General features: G+C 44.7%; 1 protein-coding gene and 1 pseudogene across 1 annotated transcript in view; both read right to left on the reverse strand.

Annotated features, from left to right (window-relative positions):
- The window catches only part of MRPL3 (mitochondrial ribosomal protein L3), a 57519-nt gene extending 44597 nt beyond the window's left edge, over positions 1–12922 (reverse strand). Inside the window, 7 exon segments of the mRNA XM_019533882.1 lie at positions 34–133; positions 6409–6507; positions 7360–7451; positions 8677–8855; positions 11807–11977; positions 11979–12119; positions 12882–12922. Of these exon segments, the coding sequence (XP_019389427.1) occupies positions 34–133; positions 6409–6507; positions 7360–7451; positions 8677–8855; positions 11807–11977; positions 11979–12119; positions 12882–12922 (823 nt within the window).
- On the reverse strand, positions 9737–10993 carry LOC109313254 (annotated as a pseudogene).
- Positions 12923–25704: the final 12782 nt, after the last annotated feature.

The following is a 25704-nucleotide window of genomic DNA, read 5'->3' on the forward strand; positions in this document are numbered from 1 at the left end:
CACATGTAACTTTGTCTAGCTCAGAAAGATTACCTGGTTTAATTATAGCGTTATCTGACACTTTAAAAGTTGAAAGTTTCTGCTTTGGTGGAACTCCAGCTTCTTCGTAAAGCTTGCACCTAGACTCTGATCTCTGGAAGAAAGAGCACCCATTAAAAAGTGATCTTAAAATAAATAAATAAATAAAGGAACAGATTTTCATACAAATGTTACAAGCCTGACAGAATTTAATTTTCTTTCCCTCCTCTCTCTCAAAACACTCTGGTCTTTAACTTTCAGATAAGCATTTTAGTTTTATATGAAATTAAGTTAATTTTCTGAATGCAGGGGCTTCTCCCTCATTTTACCATACATTTCCACTGTCATTAGGGAATCTGAAAAGACTTCAAAGCCAGTAGAGGAGGGCCTGTCATTCTTTTTTTCATGTAAGCAAGCTTTCCCTCTTATTTTAATGCATTTAAATACACTGTAATGCAACATGTCTTTTTTTTATTCGAATACTGCTTCATTTGCATGAATTATCCATTTATAAAATAATACAACATGCACATAGTTTCACAGACCATGCCCTTACTCCAAAGATTTTACAATGTAATGCCTTCATCATGCAAAGGCTCAACTCTATGGATTTTGAACAAGTGAATGGGTTTCACACAGGCACAAGAATCTACCCCCATGGAGTTGCCTGCACACTGAAAACCTGAACGTGAAAAAACTTGAAGATATTTTTTTAATTTCTTACTTTTAATTGAAATGCACCAAATGTATTTCAATGAAAAAAAAGATGCAATTAAAAAGAGCCGTAATTTTACACCAATTCCAGCACAGACAAAAAGATTAAAAACATTTCAATTTGTTTACAGCTTTTCTTTGAGAAATACTGGAGCACTGAGTGAGTACCAGTTAAATATGCATGAAAACTGAAGCTGGATATTTCTTGAACACTCCTAAAAAGCAATTTGACATGACAACATGGTCACACTTGGGAATAACACCTGAGGGGGGAGAAGGGGTCACTTTTTATAAAAGGTTTCTACAATTATTCTTTGCCCATGAAAACCCTTCTGTACATTTTCCAATGAACTGAAATTATCATTTTTCAAAGCTATTTAGCTTCACTTAAAATTTTGCATATTTCTCTTCATTTTGTTTTTAATGAGCTATATATAAATACCTTTTGCAAGACTAGCAAAACCCTCATAAAACATGTTTAGGGAACACAGTGGCTAAATGCTTGACCTGAAATTCATTAAGGCAAACAGAACATGCACCTCTATAAACATCCTTCTACCAACCAAAGGAGGAATATTAACCCACAGTTTTATAGTCCACTTTTGTTTCAAAAAGCTGATTTTTTAACTTACACTGATGTACTAGAGCATTTAAAATTAATCACGGTTATTTAACTAATCTTTTTTTCTACTCATGTTTTCAAAAAGTCACAGTTCTTTGTATTACTGACATAATGGATCACAATATATGTGAACGTATTGAATATTATGTGAAGAACTTAAAACGCAAAACATCTCTCTCCTTTATCAGATGTATATAAACAATTCTGCTTTAAATAGGAAGTAAAACGACACTTTTTTAGTTGACAAGGAATTGAACAGTTACTAGTACATTCAATAAAGATTTCTGAGACGATCTATCATATCATAAAAATATATTATGGAATTGGAGGATATGAAAATCCCTCCCCTGCCAAAAAACCTGACTATAGCAATCCACTGTCTTACTTTAGAAAAGGAAATCACTTTATTCAAATGACCTGATGGAAAAGAGCATAGATTACTATTTCTACATGAGGAATTAATGGAAGATAAAAAGGTAACATTTCTATGATAACACAATACAGGATGGTTTTCCACAGTTCAACATTCTTCAGACCCATCTATTTGGATCTTTCACATAAGGAAACATGAAAGTGATAAATATTAGAAATCGAAAGCATCACACTTTTTTTTTTATGTAAACTAGGAAAACTATCCCTTTCCAGAGCCCTTAAGCTAAAAACTATACAGCAATGAGACTGTGACAAATTATTCCTTAAAATTATACAGTTAAAATTCATTCCAAATTCAAACTTGAACATTAAGACTAGGTACAGACATTACACTTTTACTGGTATAAGTGATCATAAACCACTCTATACCCATAACAGAACAGAAGTTTAGCACACACAACCTCTATATTAGGGATGTGCAAAATTTAGCCAAGTATTTTGCTTCAAAGCTGTTTCGATGCGTTTCGAGCTCGAAACAAAACAAAAAGCTTCAAAACGGCTGCAAAATGAAGTGAGGGTAGTTGAAACATTTCAAAAGTTTTGAAACTTTCTGAGACTCAAAGCAGCCCAGTGGCGGAAGACAAGGGAGAGCCAGGGCTGCGCTCTAAGCAGCTCCATGGCCCCTTGGAGCTCAGCCCAGTAGCGGGCAGCAGAGCACAGCACTGGCTCTGCCTGCCTCTCACTACTGGGCTGCACTCCGACTGGCTCTGCAGCCCCACAGAGCACCACCTGGCAGCAGGAGGTGGGGAGAGCCAGAACTGTGCTCCAATTGGCTCTGCCAGCCCCATGGAGTTCAACCTGGCGGCAGGAGGCAGGCAGAACCAGGGCTGCGCTCCACCTCCTGCTGCTGGGCTGAACTCCACAGGGCTGCGGAGCTGCTCGGAGCGCAGCTCTGGCTCTTCCCTTTGTCCCACCACCGGGTTGGATGACAGGAGGCAGCCGCTGCTTCCTCGGGCCAGCAGCAGCATCAGTCTTCCCCAGCGCTGAATGCAGGCTGCTCCCAGCACTGGTCCCTAGCAGCAGCTCCCCGTCATCCAGCACAGATCTAGGGGCCCACACCACCAGGAGGAATCTGGCACTGCCCCACAGCCCTTCCGGGGATGCATGCCCCTGGATAACAGGAGGCTGCCGCTGCCAGCAAGTGTCACGAGTTTTTCTTTTTGAAGTTTGAGGTGCAGTTTCTGAGAAACCTCTGCACTGATCTCCTTGAAACTTGGTAGGCTTCATGACCTGAGAAGGGGCTACCATCCCTGCAGTTTTCATCCAAATCAGGCAAGAAATGACAAAGTTTTAGGCATTTTCATGATTCCCCATTATAGCCTATGGGCAAAACATTGAAACATGTAGAAACAGTTTCGATGAAATAAAACGGGACAGTGCTTTGAAACTAAGTAAAACACTGTCCCTTCAAAATGGTGAAACAGACAACAAACCGAAATGATGGTGTTTCGCACAGCCCTAGTCTACATGCGTGACAGAACAGAAATTCACATGCACAAAACTGGTTTTAAAGTGGCAGAACCCGGTCTAAGATTTGGTCCCCCCACTAAATGGTGAAAGTGTGCTCTGTTTGCTACTGATCTAAACTATGCTGCGTTACAGAAAACTGTGCAACTTAGATGGATTCTGCCTTGGGCTTTCTGAATGTCTGTACCTAGCCTAACAGTCAAGGTCTAGACTGTTTTCAAATGAAGGTACAGTAGACTCCCAACTTACACGAGTATTGCATTCTAGGTGAATTTTGGGTAAGCCATTTTGCATAAGTCGGGACAACTTTCTCCATAGGAAATAACAGAATAGTGAGGGATTTCATATCCCAGACATATCTTGGTCATAGCTTTTTTCCCCCTTGTTCCTCGGCAGAATCGCCTTTAGGAGGTGCATCTAGCATCTCATCTATGTACCTTAAGATGCCACTACCACAATGGCAGCACAGCTCTGCTTGATTCCGCCTGCAAATCTTGCGAGGCGTTCGCATATATATATTAATTTTGCAAGCATTCATGTATATGCGCAAATGACGCGCATCTCAAGGGGGCATTTTCCAGTCCAGACCCTAATAAAAAATTTGCGTAAATCAGAATCACATAAATTGGGGGTCTACTGTATATAGTCAATTTTCTTTCTTAAATAACCAAATTAATAAGAATTATGTGGGGGGGGAGTGCCTAGTGAGTAATACTGTTTATTGAAGAATAGCAACATTAAAGAAACCTTTGACAAGACACTTGTGATCATTTTGCTTTGAGAAAAACTCTCTCAAGAGAAGAGTGGTTCAAATTGGACACATGATCACAAAAATCCCTTATTTCCCCACGCACACCCTGTGTTTTGTTGCTCACGCCATCATATGCTGACATTCCCATGGAGCAGTGATTCTTTGAAATGTTGCAATTTGATAATGATTTAGAGTCTCATCATTTAATCCACCTAATAATGCTGGGAGCAAGGTTATAACATTTCTCCACATGAAAAACAGCCCTGGAAATAAGAATGCTCCACAAAGACAAAACAGGCACACGGATGTGAAAGGGAATATTTGTGAGATGGGCACACATTAGAGGTGCATATCGTATCAGCACTGATAAAAGGAAAATTGACATTATTAGCAATCGGCTTTTTTTGGCTGATGTGGCCATTAATGTCGCTGATAAATGCCATGTGCATGTGCACAGCTGCAGCATACACACAGCCAGCCCAGCAGTCTGGAGAGCAGTGTCTGGCTGGTAAGTCTGTCGCAGGGGCGGGGGACAGAAGGTGTGTGTGTGGGTGCAGATCAAGGCCCCCACAGTGAGGGAGGGAGTGGGGCTGGAGCAGGGACAGGTGCCATGCAGCTGGGGTAGGACAGAGGTGGGGATGCGAGTTGCTAGTCTGGGGGCCATGGGGCAGTTCCCGCTGCTGCACATACCCCCAGGGGAGACATGGGAAGCATGTGCCTCCTGGATCTGTGCGCAAGACAGAGGCAGGCTGTTGCTGTGGGCTGGGGCCGCAGGCAGCACTGGGTTCTTCCAGGCAGGAGGGGGTGGGGTTGGAGCAGTGCTCAGGCCAGGCAGCGGTGGTGCTGGAAGTAGGGGCTACAGGGTGAACCCCCTGTTCTCTCTCCTCCCAACAATGCCACTGCCACCTGCCCTGAGAACACCCTGGGCCCAACCCCTCTGCCAGGAAGAGCCCAGCACTGCCCCTGGCACCAGCAGCCCACCTCCAGCCCATGCAAAGATCAAAGGGGCACACCCCCATGCCTCCCCTAGGGGTGCAAGCAGCGCCAGGAATGGACCCCCCCCCCACCCTCCATGAACTACCTGGTTGAGGCTCCATCTCACACTCCACCCCAGCTGGGTAGTGCCTGCCCCAGCTCTAACCCTCCCTTCTCCCTCACCATGAGGCCCTCAATCTGCCCTCCCCACACCTCTTTCCTCTACTCACCTCTCTCCTCCCCTCCCGCCCCACCAGACTTACCAGCTGGACACATATTAGCAATCAGATCAATATCAGCCAATATAGCTCATCAATAACTGGCCATTGTTACCGGCACAAAAGATCTTTATCAGTGCACCCCTAGCACACATAACTGTTAAATAAAACTAAGTTCTGTAAAAATATAGGACTACCCCTCCTACCCACCTGAACTAAAGAGACTTTTATTTGGAAGTCTGAGAAGAGTCTCCGCTAGAAAAACTGGAGTCCAAGTCCTCCGGGAAAAAGCAAACAAATCAGAATGGTAAGCTCTGACAGGGAGCCCATTTTTGTACTTGTCCGAGTCAAATTGACATGACTGTAAAGCCAATGCAGAGAAGTGCAAAACTCTGTTCTTAAAAAACTAACGAATCAAAGAAAGCATAATCCTTTGAGGAAAGGGCTGAGCATTTCCCGCCTTGATCTATAATTCAATTTTTTTTCTCCCTGGGATTGACTGCACTGCAGGCTGTCAGAGCCACTGAAAACAGGCTGGGAATTCCACATTCTGGAGCTATCGAACAAATTCAGGGTTTTTGACACCTTCATCTGAAAGCTATGTTCATAAATGTCTTTACACCAAAAAACTTCCTTCATCAAGACTATTAATTGCACAATCTGATAAAACTGGCAAAATTAAAACCAGAGTAAAATGAAACAATATGCGCAGGCAAGTATGTTATGAATCTAATCAAATACCAGAGTTAGAAGCCTACAGAAGTTAACTTGCAATTCAAAAACCCAGGTCCCAGCCCCACAAACTGGAAGAGGCTGTGTCTCCACCTCCATCTATTTCTATTACAAAATCTCCAGTTTCTGTGGGTCCAGTCTTTAACAAAGGAGTACTGTGTAGCTTTCAAGAATACAAAATCTTGCTTGTCCCAATAGCCAAAAAAAGACCTCAGTGACAGTTGGCCTTACTTCCCATATTTCAGGAAAAGCTGGAAGAGACACTCCCCTCATCCCCCTGCCCACCAGTGAGAAAAAGAGCATGCAAGGATGAAGGCAAGAAATCGGTTAGAGAATCAACAGCAGTTTGACTGTAAACTCATCTTTGACTAACAATCTGTTAATGGTACTGTGCTGTGTAAAAGCATCTATCATTTGTATTCCCTATAGAAATAACTGTTCCAATGAAGAAGATAAACCAAGAAGATATGTACACTTACATAAAAAGGAGATACATTTTTCCCTCCAACTAGTAGAACAGCAGATTTTTCATTATTTTCCCCCTTTGGTTGATACTTTATAACATGGCAGTCTTGTACCTTAAAAAGCAAATTACAATAAATATATGGTCTACAATCGGACATCTACACAAGTTTAAATTAAAATTATTAAGAGAATACCAAACACCTTAAGTGAAGGCAAAGCTCCTACTTAACTGCAATTGTGTTCCTTTAAGAGAAAATAAAAAGTACAAGTGAGAGAACATCTGCATCTATAATGCAAAGGGTAACTTCTGTCAGAAGACAGTACTAAAATAAAATTTTCATGACAGGCCATGTCCATTTTTATAAGCCCTGTTTTCTAGTTTCATGGTTATACCAATCACCACAGCAATATCTGTAGGACATATAATATTCCTGTGAGCTGCTTCAGGAATATGAAAAATGAAGGGAAATGTGGCTTTAACTACCAGCTGGGGATTCCCTGAGTATACAAAGGTGACAAATCTGGTTCTGTATCGCACCCATTCAACAGAATCCCTACCTCAGGGTGCTATTTATTAAAGGTGCTATCACAACCAGTTTACTGCATGCTAACAGTAATAAGTCAGTAGTGTAGCCACACTAGAGTTACTGCCACCAAAGCAAGTTAGATTACATGGATTAGTTGTACTTGTTACCAAGATCAAAACAGATTCCCAGATGCCTTTGGGACAGAGGAGAAAAAAAAGGGGAGGGTGTAGCCCTTTATGCAAGTACACCTACAGCATTTCAGTTCGAGTATCTAACCCAGAATGAAGGCAATCTAGTCCCTGATGAGCTTGCAATCTAAAATTGAGAGTTTGGGTATTACACACCCAACCTTCAACTGCAGGTTTTTTCTTGCTCAAAACTTTTGACTAAAAATCTAAATCTAGGACTGGGGCTGAAAATCCAGTACACTTGTCCTACCTGAAGCAATGTGACAACATGTCTTTCACCAGTCTTGGTCCATAACGGCATCATTCCCAGCTTTAATCCAACAAGGCCAACCCTCTTGGAACCTTTTGATCAAAACACAATGAATCTGTAATTCAAAATGTAATCATCAAAAGACCCAATCTGCTGACCTTCAAGGCATACTGCAAGTCCAAGCTATTTACTCATATTTTTCCCCAGAGAGAGATTGAGGAAAGGAGATAGACTGTTTTGGATTCTGCAGGCAGGCTGGGAATAGCTGAGATACCAGCAGTCTGATTTCTGTATTTATTTATTTATTTTTACTAATTGTGTGTTTATGTACAGCAACACATGCGGCCAGTGTCAACTTAAGAGAGAGAACATTTCTTGTCTGAATAGCACTTACTGAAAAATGCGGTTAAAATATTTCTTCAGTTTTTGGAAGGTTAGATAAGCTAAAGCAAAATTAAATGATGCAAATAACAGAAAAGATTTTATTTGGCATTTTCTTCTTAAATATTTAACTTTCCTCTCAGCCACTATATGCTTAATGCATCCAGCTATTTAGGTTCATAGCCTGGAAAACAGAACTGGGAAAGGGGGAGATGGGGAGGGCAGAGAAAGGAAAGGAAGGGGTGGATATAGAAATGCCATATTTTCTTACATGACCTCCCCCCCACAAACAGCTGCTGTAAATTGGGGTACACATTATAAGCAAAAAAAAAAATATATGATTCCAGTAGTTTCTGCCGCTATACAATCCACAGGGAGCAGAACAAGTAGGTTCAGCTCCCAGCTTCTGCTACTCAGTTGCTTACTACAAAGAAGGATCTTTTTTATCTTCATCCTGCCTTTCAAAAACAAGGGGTGTAAGTTATTCCAGGGTGTGAAGTATGCAAGAAAATACAGTAAATGCTTGTAACATGTGAACAAGATGACCTTCAATTACATTTTACTTGCTTACAGTATTAGTCTCTTACTTGCCTCTCAAAATACTACATGGTGGGCCATACTTTAAACACTAGAACAGTATTACCTAGTCCACCACCTTTTCTATGCATTTATTCTAGTCCCTCACAGGCCAGAAAAGCTTCCCACTCAAAGTCCTTGTCCCACAGCAGCCAACAGTACTAGTTGTGCTGAAAGTGTATTGACACTGAAAGATGATAGAGGAACTTGGAACAAAGAAATATTTTGTTATTTGCAGGTGTAAAGAAAGCCACTAATGTAAAAAGGAGAAACTGTTCACAATATAAGTCTGATATTATTTATGAATTGCAACCCTGCTATAATAACCATGGCTTGAGCTACACCTGCTTGTGTACTCACCTGGCTCCCAGGGATGCAGTGGCCATGGCTCATCTTTCAGGGGACACAGTTTACTGGCTGTTTGAGCTTTGTATTCCTCTGAAGTTATTTTCGTAAGGAACTCAACGTTCTCTTTAGAAAGATGTTCGTTCCACCAGGTGTTGTTATTAATATGCCTGACCAGAGAGTACCACTGTCCCCTATCAAATAAAAAGAAGGGTTGGTTTGGGGTTTATTAATTTAGACAAGCCTTTTGCTGGTCAGAGATAGCAAATTCATTTTCTGTATCTCAGAAGTTGAAACAAAAAATCCTCTGTAATGAGATCAGTCACACTGCCCAACCCTGACCACCATTTTAATAAATCAGAGTTATAACTGGCAGATTCCAGATTACCAAAGCCAAAACAAGTAACAGCCAAAAACGCATTCGAAAGCAGCCATGAGCAAGTTCAACAAAGTAAACTAATCCAATGATATTTCCTGAAGCTCACCAATGTCAGGCTTCTGTGGATCTCCAAGGAGAAGCAAATTCCCCATAACTAACTGAGGAAATTATTACGATTTCCTTAAAAATCTCACGAGAAAAACTAATCGCCAATTTCTTAGCCTCTCTCAACTGGATTGATAAAGGAGAAACAAAATACTGACTCCCAGATAAGCGATCTCTTACCAGCTCGAGGGGAGACTACCACCATCACCTTTCACTGTACCCAGACAAAGACACCACACTGAAGATCAGTCAATTACCACGTGCTCAGAACTGATGCAACAAATTCAGGAATTGCCATCGCCAGCTTCCGACTAGGTGACAAACTTCTGGACAGGTTCAAGCCCAGCCTAGGGCCTTTGGAAATGGGTAGAAAACCATTTTCCTGTCTAATTAAAAGTTTTTGAAATTTAACCCTCGTCTACAGTAGTGTCAGACTCATATAGCCGTGATGATTAAATGTTGACCTTAAATGCTGGAGGCTGCAAGTGGGAGAGGAACAGTGAAAAAAGCCCTGGTCGCACCCAGTTCACTCTCCCTTTCAGTATCCACTTTCTGCCACTGTGTGACACAGGAGGTTCTGGAACTGAGAGTTTAGCCATCAAACCCATACAAGTTGTAACCCTGCCGCTTTAGTGTGTAAATCACATCCATGGATGGTGGTCATAGTGTTGTCCTTGGCATGCCTGGTGCAGGTGATGACATCATGGATCATATTCTTGATGAAGACCTTCAACACCTGGTGAATCTCCTCGTAGATGAGGCCAGAGATGCAAGCCAGGTGGTGACATGATGGCTTGGTGACACCCTAGATATTGTCAGGGGAACTCTGGGGTGGTGCTTGGCACCTCCTTTCTCCAGACCCTTGCCCCCTTTGCCATGGCCAGAGGTGGTGGAGCATGAGCTGGCTGCAGAGTGATACTGAGCAAGATGGACTTAGGGACTGGCCCAGTAAATGCATACAGTTCAGAAATTACACAAATGGTGAGGATTTCATGAAGTTCAATAAAGACACAGGCAAAGTAAAGGTGCCATATCAGGTCGGCACCGAAAATTAACATTATTGGCTAGCAGCCTTTTTTGTAATATGCCTTGTAGCCAGAGCCCCAGACACCATGTGCAAGTGCGCAGCTGCACACATGCATGAGGCCAGGAATGCAGCTGGGCAGCAATGACAGCAGCACCCTGCAGGTAAGTCTGTGGATGGGAAGAGGCATGGAGAGGGAACGGATGTTGGGGGAAGGGGGGGCAGATTGAGGGAAGGGAGTTGTGAGGGAGGGAGTGGGGTGGAGGCCTCACCCAGCCATGGTGAGGGAGGGAGTGAGACGGGGGCTGGAGGCACTGCCCAGCCAGGGTGGTGAATGGGACCCCGGGGCCAGGGCAAGGAGCAGAACAGAGCCATGAGCAACTCATCCAGGGGTGCAGGAGGGGTGGGAACAGGGACAAGGCACTGGCTCCTTGCTGCTGTGCAGCCCCAGGTACAGCCCGTGCCCTTGTCCCACTTCCTTCCTTACTGTGCAGGCCTTGATCTGCCCCCCCCATACTCCTTCCCCTCCACAGACTTGCCTACAGGGCACTGCTCTCCATGCTGCAAAGCTGCATTCCTGTAAATTGGTTGTCCGATAAGTATTGGCCAATATGCCTGGTGAATAACTGGTTACCGGCATTGGCCAAGAAAATGTTTATTGATGCAAAGTCCTACACTTCTATTGCTCCACTACAAGCTGGGGGCTGAGTGGCTAAGCAGCAGCTCTGCAGAAAAGAACTGGGGGTTACAGTAGACAGTAATCTGAATGCGAGCCAGCAGCATGCCCTTGCTGCTGAGAAGTCTGATGGCATACTGGGCTGCATTGTAGGTGTATCACCAAGGGAAGTGATTAATTCCCCTCTATTTGGCACTGGTGAGGCCACATCTGGAGTACTGTGTCCAGTTTTGGTCCCCCCACTACAGAAAGGGTGTGGACAAATTAGAGACTCCAGCAGAGGGCAACCAAAATGGTGAGGGGTCTGGGGGACCTGACTTATGAGGAGAGAATGAGAAAACTGGGTTTATCTGGAGAAGAGAAGATTGAGAGGGGATTTAGTAGCAACTTTTAACTACCTGAAGTGGGGTTTGAAAGAGGATGGGCATGGACTGTTCTCAGTGGTGGCAGATGACAGAACAAGGAGCAATGGTTCCAAGTTGCAGCAAGGGAAGCTTAAGTTAGATATCGAGAAGAACTCTCTTGCAAGGAGGGCAACACAGTCCTGGGACAGGGTGTTCACAATGACACCCAAGGGGGACTGGATTCGGGGCCAAAACCCCAGGTGCCTGTCCCCACCCTAGTGCTGACCACCGCAAATCCATTACTGGCTAACTGTATAATCTGGAGCCGAGGCAGCACCCCCACCCTGGGAGGTTTTTAAGCCCCAGGAAGGCAACACAAACCGGGATGAGGTCGCTGGGGCCTAAGGGGGACAGACGAGGCGAGCTCCCGCGGGCCCTTCCAGCCCGGCTCCCAGGGACTGCAGGAAGACGTCACGTTTATCACGCAGGCTTCGGGGGGGGGGGGAACAGAAGCGACCCCCCCCAACCCAAACGCCGCTTTCGGGGACGCCGGCCACAGCCGCACGTGGCTCCGGCCGCAGCTCCCGCCTGCCCGGCCCCGCCAGCTCCGCACGCACCTGCGCCCAGTGACGACAGCTGCCGCCTGCCCCGGGGCCTCAGCCAGCACCCGCGCCGCCGCCCGGCCCAGCACCCGCAGTGCTGCACAACCCGCCATGGCCGCCGCCGCACGCCGGTTCTGAGGCGAGAGCAGTCCGCGCCGCAGCACTTCCGCCCGGCCCCGCCACCCGTTCCGGGCTCCCACAGTTCCGCTCCCGGCTGCGCATGCGCCTGGCTGGGGAAGGCGCCGGAGAGCGCGTTGCGGGGGCGACGGCAGAGTGGTTCGGTCCGTGTCCCCCCTTGCCCGCGGGTGTGGTTTGTCCCTTCAATGGGCTGAGGGAGCCAGAGAATGAGGGGTGCTGCAGAGCCCTTGCGGCGGGCTTCGGTCACTGCATCTCGGCCCCTAGGTTTCCGTGGTCAAACACGAAGAATTGGGAGCCGCGATTCGCACCCGGGATCCTAGCCCATTGCTAGGCAAAGTAGTTCACAAACTGCCCAGGGCCTTTGCTCAATCCCTTGGTATTGCATGGCAGGGGGCCGAACAACCATGGCAGTGCAGTCTACAGCATTTGACCCCTGGCCCCACCGACTTCTCATAACCCATCCATGCCACTGGCACTTCCACAGGACTGCTCTGGTCAGCACAGCTACAGCTTCACCACCTTATTGCTCGAGTTGCCTTCATGGCTCAGATAAGCTGAGCCTCCAAAGCTCTCTCAGGACCCAAGCCATTCCCAGTCAGACAGTCATGGCCACAGCAGGACGTAAAAAGTAACCCAACCAGGGGCCTGATTGTTGTAAGAGGATGTTGGTGGAGGGACTTAGTGTGGATCAACCGCAGCCACAGATCTGAGACAGCCAAAGCAGCTTGCAAAGATCTCAGAGGCTGGAGTGTGGACTCATTTCTGAGACCGATTGCACCACCTCCCAAGTGCCATAGGCTGCGTGGAGCCATAAAGCAGATGCACAGAGCTTGAGGGGGAATGGAAAATACACATACAGCAGCTGTTTGGAACGCACCCATAGCCACAGTTATTTAGACATATATCCCTTCCCCTTCATGCAGAAATACTGGAGATGATGATAATGCTTTACCATTTAAGGCACATTGGCACAGGGTTTGGAGATATGTCCATCATTGGCCAAGAGGCCTGGTCTTTCTTGCCTAGCATAAATAGAGATGCAAACATACTGATTCATCAGTGCTGTGGCCCATCTCATCCTGTCTTCTGACTTGCACAAAAAGTCAACACCAGATGCATCCCGAGACAGTATAAGTTTTGCCCTCATAAGCAATTGTGTGATAACCTCTTCACAGGGAGAAGTTTCTTCTGAATCCCAAATGATTAATGTTTATATTATGCCATCATTCATGAGAGGTTTATTTCTTTTCCCCTCTTTGCTTTGTACCTAATTGCAACTGTGGATGGTTTTAGCTATATAAAAGTCTCATTTGCATCCTGCAAAAAGCATTTATGTTCACATTAGAAATGTAATTGAGAAGCAGATAGGATGACAGTGCAAGTTGTCCAAAAGACTCCCTTTTGGAGAAAGATGAGGATAACAGAATTTTTACAACATTATCACAAACTCCTCAACTTTTACTTTAAAAAAAGTACATATATGGGCTGCATTAGAGCACTTGGAGATGCATACTCCAGAATAATATGGTAGATACAGGCCTGAGGCACAACTATTGGACTTACTGTGCTAGAAACCAGGAACATTCACGCTTAAGGATTTTTTTTTTTCAGACCTCAGTAAATACAGAAGCCTAATACATGCAGTTTGGAGGCAGATCTAAATTTCCGTGGAGTTCAATTCATATTATTCTGGTAGAAGGAGGAAAGAAAAAGCTGTTCATGCTGGTCATCAACTTATGAGTGAAATTTTTTTTTTGTTAAAGCTATTTAGAATTTATATTTATAGTCTATGGCAGCTCAAACACTCACTAATTGTAGTAATTTAGGCCTCAGTTCTTCAGTGAGAACATGTGGATGCATGATCTCTTCTTGGGTGGCACCTTTGATCACAAAGAATATTTAAGAGATCAGAATATATATTGGCTAAAGTTCTTCAAAACGAGTCTCTTGGAACACACAGGGACTGGGAGTCACTCACTGGAGTCATTGACCCCTTGATTCAGTGTTCAGAGCTTGTGTTACTGTTGTAAGTCATTATTTTGCCAATACTTCTACAAATGGGGTTCTCTCCCTTCTCCCCTTGATTAAAATGGTTGTTAAAATATACTAATGTTAACTACACTCCAAGAGAAACACGGACAAGAGTTCCATACGTTTAGCTTCCAGAGAGGGCCATTATGATCATCTGATCAGACCTACTTAACACAGGCTGGAAAGTAATTCCTGCATCAAAAATGAAAATCTGGAATTTATCTTATAAAAGCATTGCTCTCCCAGTCTTTCTGCATTTGAGATACATGTTTCTCTCCTGCTCTACCTCATGCTATCAAGATTATAAACCCATGCTCTGTGTTTTTGCTGAAGGTCCAGACAGGGGAATAAAATATTGTCACTAGCTGTTCCTATCTTTACAACCTCAGTCCTTCTAGAGGAGGATGCTACACTTCCTTTTCTAATCCAGCTCTAGCATCCCACAGCATTAACATGGTTGAGGCACACTGATTTTTGTCATCCATATGGGAGGGACATAGCTAGTGCATATCTGGCTGCCTTTCATTGCCCAACCCAGATGCCCAAGAACCAACTTACAGTTAGATCAACTAGCTAAGTCCAAAACAGTGTTAAGCTCTTTTCATCATTTCCCAGCAAATCCCCTAACCCTAGACAGTCAATCCCACCCTCAGCTTTAGCATGTCTTTTAATGAGATCATTAAAGAAACTTGAAGCTATCTGGCTTGCCTGGCTGATTTGCTAATGAGTCTCAGGTGTTTTGTGCAAATCCATGCAGATTGGAAAGTGATCTGTAAAATCTAGCTAAAATCAAGAAGCTTTAGTCACACTCTTTTAGGTAGTTTACTGTATCACTGCTAGTGCTTTGCTCTTAGCCTAAAGGGTAGTTTCTGGTTCCTTGAGCTAGAATGAGAGTATATACTATAACACCAGGGCAGGGGAGACATCTGCTTCCTGTCTCTCACACCCAAATGCAAGGTCAGGGTCTCAGCTTTTTCCTAGTAAATTAAATTAAATGGCAAAACTTCCACTGTAGCCCAAAGCTACAACTCAGAGAAAAAATTGTCCCCCTTCCCCCTCGTCCAGCAGCCCTGGTATCCCACATAGCTCCGAACAGATCCTGGGGAAAGGCCTGGAGAGAGAGCACTGTAGATTTAAAATCATTATATTGATTGCTGAAATGCAGCAGAGACATAGATTTAAACTGACATTACTCCTGTGTGGTTTTATCTCCTGGCAAGTGGCCAGAATAAGTTCAAGAGCTTGTGTTTAACACTGAGCCTGCTTGAATGAACAATTTGTTTTTGATTGCAGGCTGGCTGTCACCATGTCCAAAGAGGAAAAAAAAGGATGGCACTTTTTCTTCATCTTGGCAGTGAGAAAATACTTATATTCAGGATGGCTCATTAAGGGAGATATTCCTCCCATGGTTATTTACCTTTAATCAGTAGTGATCATCTATTGATTTGCATATAACCTATGACAGCACTGTTCTGGCTGACCCCACTCCCACCTAGTATCCATTGGGCACATCTTACTCTCAGCAGCAAAGATGGTGGAAGCTTTGGGATTCTTCCTTTTTCCTGCTAAGTTCCCCACTGGAGTGAATTCAGCGTGCAAAACAGCAAATGCGCTTCTCCTGTGACTGCCGTCTTGCATGATGCACTTGGAAAGCTCCCTGTTCTAGTGGTAGAGGGATGAGGTTAGCCATGTAGGTTTTACTTGGTCCTGATGACAGCTTATTGTGCAATCTACTTTGTCAGTTGCTAGCCAACATTTTAAAAAATATTGAAGCCTGGCAGCTTGGAAGTTACTCGGTGAGGTTTTTTTCTGAGTCTTTAAAGAGCTTGCTCAAGGTGGCTGCAGGAAACAAGACACAGGAATTGACTACACCATAGGGTGGCCATCATAGAGGACAGTCCAGTTGTCTTCTGTCCTCTATCAATATGAAACCAGACACCTTTAAGACAGAAAGGCATTGGTATTGATAGAGGAGAGAGTAGCAGAAAACCAGAATGTCCTCTGTGATGGCCACCTTACTACACCAGCTCTACACCCTTTGGGCCTGCCCTGGCCTATGTTGGGGGACTCCTAAGTTAGGGGTTGTCAGTCCATGTTAATACATTAAATCTAAAAATAAAGCTGAGGTGTAAGTGACCTGACTAGTCCAGCTTCCTCCCTCAAGCTGCTCAGGATTCATCTGATAATCAAGCACAGCAGAGGCATGGGAAAAATGTGAAGGATTTGCCCATAATCTAAAACATTGCTAGTAATGCAGAACAGGAAACTTGTTGTTTTTTTTTTTTAATACATCATCTTTTCTTCCAAGATTACCCCATTTTTACTGCTTCATACCAAAACCAATTTCTGTCGTGTACTGCTTGTCTTCCACACCGCTCCCTTAAAGGACAATACCTCTTCTAAGGAACCAGCTTGTTTCCTCCCACCAGTCTGGTAAAAGGTGGCACAGGGATGGGAAAACTCAGTGCAGCCTTCATTCTTCAGTGAGGAAAGATAGATATTCCTTATGTAGTTGTTGAAGGGGCACAACTTGCAATACCCCAGTCCCATCCTCTTCACCCCTTCCTCAGGCACAGATCCAGACCCACACAGGGTCCAGGAGATCCTGGAGCCCTGGTGATACCTGGGTGGATGGTTGCATGGAGACATGACTGAAGACCCAACTTCTCTACAAACAAGAAAGGTCCCTTCATGGAAAGCCTGAATCTCGGGCACACAATCTGTTTAGGAGTAGAGGGAATATGAAGGAATGGGTGCTGGGGGACATGGGGAGAGAGAACTACTCAGCCCTGTGGCATGTCAATGCCCCAAGGATGATTTTGCATATTTAGTCAGTCCCCTCCCACTCTCCCCCTCTCACTCCCCTTGGCTAACATGCTGACAAGCCAAATCAAGGGACAAGTAGTCTCTCTTCAGAGAGGTGCCAGTAACGTATCACTTCTACATCATCCCTGGCTCACCTATGAGCCATCCTGTCTTGCCCTGCGAGATGACTCTTGAAACATATCCATGAGTAGTGCCTTTCCCATCTGCCCTTCAGCCCTCCTTACAGCATCAGCTGTAAGACAAGATATCCTCTAAATCCTGGGTTCTTGCATTAATTAAAATGATGCATCCCAGTCCTTGAAAGCAGCCAGAGGGACGTGACAAGACTTTTCACTTTCTTTATATCTTCTTGTTCTTGTATCCTAGCCACGGGCTTCATCATTCAGGGAAAGCACTTTAATGCATGACAGGAATATGGGAAATATCGAAAATACATCTCCCTGGTTTTTGCAGATGACATATTACCGTGCCAAGTCAGAATTGCCGTGTGTCCCTACCAAGAGCTCTGGAAGCAGCTAATTAATTTGGAGATGTTTCAGGGTTGAAGATAAATATATGTTGGAAAAGGTGAGGTTTTGAAGGTAGATAAATAAAAAAAGCAAATATCAATAACAGGATTGAACAAAACAGGGGGTTATTCTCTACTGTTATTCTCTATGAGGGTGTATATTGGAGGTTGTTAGGTGCCAGGTATCTGTGGTATATGTTAAATGTAAAGAAGAAATTTATGAATTAAATCATTCTTTTGGTATTTGTGCTTTATTAAAACACTGGGCTTAGTTACATATGTGCCTCATAGGGTATAGATGTATGGAACTGGTATGGTTGGAGAAAAGTCAGGCAGTATCATTCTTACCAGAGTACAAATACAAAATGACACAACAAGAGGAGCTATTAGTTATTAGCAACTAAGAGGCAGGTTTAAGGTACATATTGAGTGTTTGTTTCTCCCATTTCTCTCACACAGCCATTAGTGAGCATTGTGTGGGGGACAAAGGGCACAATATTTCCCCATATGTTTCTCTTCATCAGTGGTGGCTAACTCATCTGACCCTGCAGTTTGGAGCCCATGTGCAGGGCCAGTTCACTGGCCAGATTTGGAGCATGAAGCTGTGTCATCTGACCCTTGGGCTGGAATTTGGTGGCAGAAGAGTTAATTGCTGCAGCTCCTGGTGCCACACCAGCCACTGTTCCTCCCACCACCAAATTTCTGGCTTCACAGGCAGTCCTGCAGGCAAGATGACACAGCTCCATGCTCTGGATCTGGCCCATAGGTATGGAAATTTGGCAGTGTGACACTTCTTTTAACAATCCTCCACTGCTAAATTTCTGGGCCTGTGGAGAGCCCTGCCATTACCAATCTGGATTTGGAGGTTGAGTTATTGTCTCATTCCCCATGACAGCTTCTGCATAATGCGGTCACGTTGAGGAGGCAAGGTAAGAAACAGCTTCCCCTGTCTCAACTCCAAGGAGAGAGGGCTCCAGTCTTCTAGACTGTCAATCCAGTGTTTGAGACTTGTAAAAAGGATATAGTTCAGTTGGTTAGAACATGGTGCTAATGACACTGAAGTCACAGGCTTGATCCCTGGTTGGACTATATGATCTTTTGATGTTTCTTCCAGTCCTTCTCTAAGAAAATCACCAGTCAGAAAAATGCAATTACTGTCAAAGCTGAATGCTGTATAATAGCAAAGTTTGAGTCAGATCCTCAAGCTGGTGTACTTCCATTGACATTCCTGTAGTCATACTGATATACACCAGCGGAGAATATGACCTTCTCTCCCCCAGTTGTTCAAGGCAGCCCTATTCTGGTGGGATTAGGTGTGGGGGCTAATACATTTTCACCTAGCATGAACCAATGGATTAATCATATTCTCTGAAGTAGCTAAAAGTCCAAATAAGCAGGAGTTCATTTTTAATATTATTGTAAATCATTACATCTTATAGAGTGAAATAAATGGAATCCTGATGTTATTCCTGGTACTAAATATAAAATAGCTTCACTTCTGGGAAAAATGCATCACTAGGCTGAGGAACAAATGGCTAAATTCTGGTCAGTATGGAATAGTAGTGTTGGGAAGGGTGTTTGGATGAGAAATAATGGAGTCCCCCATGTTTCAACTGGATCGAATACCTCTGATCTGTGGGGCAGTTTGGATCTGGACGTCTCACTTGGACTTATGATAGGCCAAACTGAAAACACAGATCCCAAAACCTTTTGAACTATGAAAGAATTCAATTCTGGATCTGAATGTTGTGGCCTGGAACAGTTTGTATTCTACCACTGTTGTGCCCTGGTGATCCCCCTCTTAGTTATACTTCTGGTAGGATTTTCTTTGTAACATGAAATATATGTAAAATGGTCAATAGTTCTTTCAAGATAGAAATGTTCTGGACTGCTGTAATGCATCTCTTCCTTCTAATCTATTTTTTTGTCTTCCATTCTTTCATTATAACATCAACATCAATTAAAAATGAATTGGGGAAAAATGAAGGAAATGCCTCCTGGCCATGAGGGAGCTGATATCGAGCACAGTAGGAGTGCAGCATGTCCCAGAGATCATCCATTTGGAAAGGTTCAGTTCTTCTTCAGGAACATCAGGGACGACTGGCTCCATTGCCTGCACTTCCATATTCTGCCCCTGAGGGCTTCCAACAGGGAAAGGCAGTTCAACCTGCACCTAGAACCCCACTGAAGCTTCACTGTTAGCAGCTGTCTAAAGCAGGGGTGGGCAAAATATGGCCCATGGGCAAGATCTAGCCTACCAACTAATTGTATCTGGCCCAAGGCTGCCCCCAACGGTGCTCTTAATGGGTTCAAGCCCCACCTGCTCCCACCTGGGGCAGCCTGCAAGACGCTCCCGCCCGCACTCACTGGCAGCCCTGGCCCTGGCTCCAGCCCCAGGCCCAGCCAGGGCACACAGCTTCTAGGCAGAGCTGCTCCCAGTGTGGCTGCAAACACCTGGGTACTGCTCAGCTCCCTGCATCTCCAGCAGCTCCTTCTTCTCCTCCTGACCCTGCTGCACCACTCTGGGCAGCAGGTAGTGCAGGGAAGTGACAGCAGCCATAGAGACATGCCCTGGTGACCACACGCCTAGCCAGGTGTGGGAGAAAAGCTGCAGCTGGGTGGTTCCTGCCCCAACACACGGGGCTTCAGCTCCCTGCTGCCTTCCAAGGTGCAAGGGAGCAGAAGCAAGGTGTGGGCTGCCCCGCACAAGAGCAGGTAGGGCTTGGCCACATGCAGAACACCATGGGGGCAGCTATAGGTCTGATGCTGGGGGGGCAGACTGCACTGCACTGCCCAGGCAAGCTCCACTGCACATATTCCCTGCCCTTCCCTCCATCTCTTCCCTAAGCAGTGGCGATGTGTAGGGGGGTGCATGTGCACTCCCTGAGAGTGCTGGTGCACACCCTGACAGGCCACACCCCCCGCTTAGGTGATGGGTGGGGTGGGGTAGGTGTGAGCACTAGTGTCCCCCTTGTGAGTGCTGGCCAGTTGGTGAGATTGGCTGCAGGGGGACCACCCTTGTCATGGACTGGTCGCTGGGGGGGCATGTGCCTCCCCTGACTAAGGTGGCAGCAGGTGCCCATGCCCCTAACTCCCATCAGCTCCCAGGACCTAGTGCTTGGGCAGCCCCACATACACACGTGCACACCCTCCCCCTCCTAAACCACCCTCTCCATACACACCTCCCCACACACAAGAGTAAGACTTTATTTTGAACTATTATGCAATTGCCTCTATATACACTGCTCAAAAAAACATAAATCAGGACAAAAATTATATTTGAAATAAAATTATAATATGTTATAGTAAATGTTTGATTTTTAGTTAGTATACAATTTTTTTAATCTATAATTTGTTAAAATAATATCTTCTGAAAGATTTTGTGTGTGGCCCTTGACAGCTCACCCAAACTCATTAAGTAGCCTGCCAGCTAAAATAATTGCCCACCCCTAAAGGATGCTTAATCCTTTGATCCTTGATCTCTGCCTGATCACTGACACAATCAACAAAGGGCCAACAGCTCAGCAGAAGGAAACTCATTAAATCCTAGCTAATCTTTGCTGCAGCAGTTGTTTCTTGGTATTTCCCCAGGTCTCTGCACAGCTTATTGAAACAATACAAGATATGATTTTTTTCTTTCTTTCTTTCTTTCTTTTTTTTTTTTTAACTGTTTTTAAAGCCAAAATGGGAGAAAGGCACGCTATAAACCATAGCAGAGCCACTCCAGACAATGAGACAGGAACAAACAGCTGTATGCTGCAGGTACATAAAGTATCAGAGGGAGAGCAAATGAATGGAGCAAATTCTGCTGATCTGTCAGCTGAAAAAAGTTATTGACCATGTTGTTAAAGTACAGAGCCAAACCCTGCTCTCATTTCTATGTGAGAGGTTTCCAATGACTAATTCTCCCCCTCCCCACCTGCCCACCACTCTTTATTGGAATACTAGCATGTACAGGAGCTGTTCTTGTGGCTGGTCTGGTCCTGGTGACAGTAACTGTTCTAGTTGGTGAGCCTGGTGTTATGGCTGACACAATGGGATTTTCAAAATACTCATTATTGAACTAACTCTGCTCCCACTGAAAATAATGATAAGGTGGATGGGGAATTCACTGGGAGCAGATGGACAGTCCCATGGCAAGGAAGTCTGGTGCCTGGGGTAAAGCCCACAGTGGCAGCCTGCCCTCGCACCGCACATAGATCTGGGTTCACCTCCCCCCCCCTCCCCCCGCCATGCTTGCCTGGAAGGGCACACAGCAGTGGGAGCTGCCCTCCCCCTGTCCCTGTGCCCCCCCAGACAGGCTGCTCAGAGCTCTGTCCTGCACCCTGCCCCAGCTGGGCAGCATCTGTTGGTGCCCCTTCATTTCAGCACCCGGGGTGGTTGCCCTGCTTCTCCCTTGCTACAACACTACAGATAGGTCAAAGCAGAGTGCTTTTGGCAGCCTCTGTCAGATAGAGGTTCTCCCCATTGAAGCCTATGGGAAGCTTTGTTATTGGCTTCAATGAGATCAGGATTTAAAGTGTTTTCACAATTGGGCAATCCTTATCAGTGTGATCATTGTTGAATGCAACTTCAATCACAGCTGAACTTGATCTAGGAGGACAGAATTAAACCTAAGCCTACTCTTTTTACAATATAAATGCCTTTTAAAAAAATAAATAGTCTAGCTAAATGATTGACTGGCAATCTTTAGGTCACTGTTTCTATTCCTTTTATGGTGTATATTAATTTTCTTTTCCCTCGTGATGTATATGAGCTTTCTGCATTCAAGGCTAAAGGTTTAAGTGGCTCACATAGAATATGTATATGTATGGAGCAGGCAAGGTCCACGTTAAAATGATGCCTCTATTTTGAAAGTTAATTTTAAAAAATCCAGATTCCTGTATGCCAGGAAAGCTGAGCTAGCACCGATACCATGGTTAGAGTAAGTATCACAAACCAAAGCAAGGATTTTGGTTTTAAACATATAAAAATGTGCCTACACAGGAGCTTACACCAGCTTAATTCGACTGGTACAAGTTTGTTTAGCAAAGCTGTAACTACCTGCAGGTTCAGCAGGGCCTAAAACATGCAAGTAATGTACCAGGACAGGGTGTGGATGCAGAGAATGAACAGACAAGAAGGATGAAAAAATGAGAGGTAGGAGAAATGGATTGGGAGAGGGGGAAGAGTTTTTCTTCCTTTCCATTAACAATGAGTTATTACACCATTAAAAAAAAATCTTGAGTCTGAATAATGGCCTGTTACTCATCTATCATAAATATTCCAGGGTGTGCTATCTCTTTGCTCTCTACACAGTGCTAAGGATGTGGAAATCACAGAGGCAAAACTGTGTTCCAAATAGCTGTGTTTACTAACAATAGATTAACAGGCCTACCTACCCATGAATGCTCCAGCTCTGGCAAGGTTCTGGTGACTTCTGACAGAGAAGATACAAAGGCCAGCTGAAGGGCTCTCAAAACTGTTTGAAGGGACATTATTCAACTCCCAAACACTACAATGACTTCTTCAGTCTTAAAGTATTTCTCCTTTCCCCACTACCCTCCCTTTCTCCTCAGGCCTCTATGATGTAGCAAAATACATTGCATTTTACAAATGGGTGCCCAGGATAGAGAGAAACCATGAAGTCTGCCCAAGGTCATACTGGAAGTCTGGTGGAACAAGTGAGCACTCTGAGCATGGGAACATCCTTCCACTCACTTCCACTTGCTTTATGCTCCTGTGATCTGATGTAACATCTTTGAAGACAGGAGACTGAACCTTGTGTGTATGTACACTACATAAGCACCACTACATAAGCAGTAAAGTGATACCACTGATGTCTATAAGCTCGTGAGAGTGAGGGTTTGTAGGATGTGTTCTTCTAGGTTTTTGACCATAGATCTAACTTTTTTCTGTCTGAGTTACAGCCAACATGCTGATATGACTTCATGAATTTTTTTTCCAGATATAGCTAAAGACATATAATCTCTTTTTGACTAGACGACTCCAGCTTTGTGCAGTGTAATCAAATTACGAATTTGCTGCTATATAAGAAGTCAGGAATATATTCCATGCTCTGTGAACGTGGAATCTAAAGGCTTTTTGCACAGCTCTAAAACAACGAACATTTTTCTGGGAGAGGAAGGGAGAGGGTGTAGAAGAAAGCATCACCTAATTAAATTAGGCACATGACCACAAACACCACAGCCCTCAAATATACTCTTGTGCTCTGGGTGTGCTAACTTTCAAACAAGAAGCAGTGTAGTCACCTCTGGGTACATCAACACACGCTATGAATGTGACTGAATAAACTCTGGCACATTTCATGCTGGAGCTTATTGCTTCTGGGCATCATATTTACATTTGTGCCTGGGACCACAGCATATTGAGCTGGGTTGGAGCAGCCCCAACTGGCAGGGGACCTGCAGGGGGTCATCTTACCGGCTTGAAGTTTTTCTGACCCAGCTCAGCATGCTGGCTGGGACATAAGGGGCTCCTGTACTGAAGCACCCTCGTGCCCTATTCAGCCCCATCAACATCTACATGTGCATTGCAGTGCACTAAATAATGCTGCTGCAGGATAGTACTTGTGTTTACAAGTACTAAACTACGGCAGTGTTTATTAGTTTACTGTGGCCTAATATGGTCGTACATGTAGATGCTGAGACTTTACGGTGAAGCTAGTTAGGCAACTTCACAGTATACATCTCGTGTAGATGTACAGGGTAGGTCAATTAGCACTCCTAAGGTTCAGAACTAATTACACGCCTCCTTCTTCCCCATACTATGTAGATGCAGTTACATTGCTTCCGGTCTAGGAGTTATTGCATGTGGCACTATGCAGGTCAGTCTGAAGTCAGTGCTGCCAAGTATTGTAAATTCATAGCCTGAGCATGTCCTTAGTTTCTAGTTAAATACAGCAATGTGGATATTTTCCAGAACCTAAGGAATAGGAAAAAAGAGTTTTGTTTTTGGCAGCTGCTCGTTGAAAGTAAATTCATTGCTTTCTTTGTGAGATAACTTGTTTTGTTTAGAATTATTTGCTTGTGGGATCTTTAAGACTCCTCAATAAAAACTGAAAAAACCAGAGTACGCAGGGAAGAGTTATTCTGGGTAAAGCAAACAGAAGAGCAATCCATGTTAAAATCAATTGATTTAGGACATTAAGACCTCATCACTCCTGGTTCCTCCCTCTCCCCAAAGCAGGAGCTTCTATAATACTTTGGTTTGTTGTTACCTTAACTATCTTTCCCCTCCGTGTTATGATATAACAAGAGGTACAAAAACCTGAATCAATGAATGTAGTCCCTCAAACTGTATGCATGCTATCTGCAAACAGACTTTGGTTTTTACAAATATTCCAAAGTTGTTGTTTAATTTAATTTAATTTAATTTAATTTCTTACTCAATTCATTTGATTTCTATTTGGAACTTCCAGCACCCTTCTTCCGAAAGAACATCACATTGTGTTGGATACAATGGCATATTATAAAACTAGATCATCACTGTAAGATGATATACATGGGCACAGAATTTGACACACGAATTATGGATGTTAACATGTATTAAACCAACAGTGATCTTTTATTATTCTGAGATTCATGCCCAGTGGGTAGAATGATGAGAAATAGATAATAGGGATGCAGTAGACGAGGGAGCGGTTTTAAATCATTTGAGTGCCCCACAAAGACAGAGTGCAGGCTCTGACAGAGGCCCTATCAGATTAAAGTGATACACATAATAGGCACATCCACATATGTAAACACATGCGCTTGTAACAGCTCAAGTAGAAGTAGTGCAAATTTGAGCCAGGGATTTTTGCTTCAGCACACGTGCTTGGACATGCACTTTGTTATGGAGCAAATTGTGCCACTTGGTACAAAATAACCCTGCATGGCTCCTCCCAGATCTTCAGCCAGGGGGAGTTGGAGCCCAGGGCCAGCATCTGTGCTGTCCCCAGCAGTATAAAAAGCCACCCTGGCAAGTAGCTCAGGGCTACTAGCTCTCAGGAGCTTCTGGGGCCCAGCTAACTGGTACCTGGGGACACTACTCCTTGTGCCAGCTGGACTGTTGAAGCAGCCCTGAGAGTTCCCTGCACCCTCTACCCACTGCAGCAGTCTGGCGGAAGGTGCTGCTGCCTGGCTGTGACCCACTGAACACCTGCCAGACCTGGATGGGGACTGCAGAACCAGTAGAGTCATCTGCCCCTCTGGGGCAGTTGCCAGTGGACTGAGGTTGCAGGGTTGGCCTTTGGGTGGCACTATTGCTACATGTGCCCCCTGCCCAGCCATCTGGGCAGCCATCACCAGGAAGGTGTTATGGGTGTGGTGGCCTGCTTTGAACTGTCAAAGCATGTCTTCCTGGCCCCATTTGGCCAGGAGGTCAGCCACAGGGTCCTGCCACTGGGCTCCCTAGCAGGAATTCTGGT

The sequence above is a fragment of the Crocodylus porosus genome, unplaced genomic scaffold (genome assembly GCF_001723895.1).
Source record: "Crocodylus porosus isolate Cpor-Errol unplaced genomic scaffold, CroPor_comp1, whole genome shotgun sequence".
In the NCBI taxonomy this organism is placed as follows: domain Eukaryota; kingdom Metazoa; phylum Chordata; order Crocodylia; family Crocodylidae; genus Crocodylus; species Crocodylus porosus.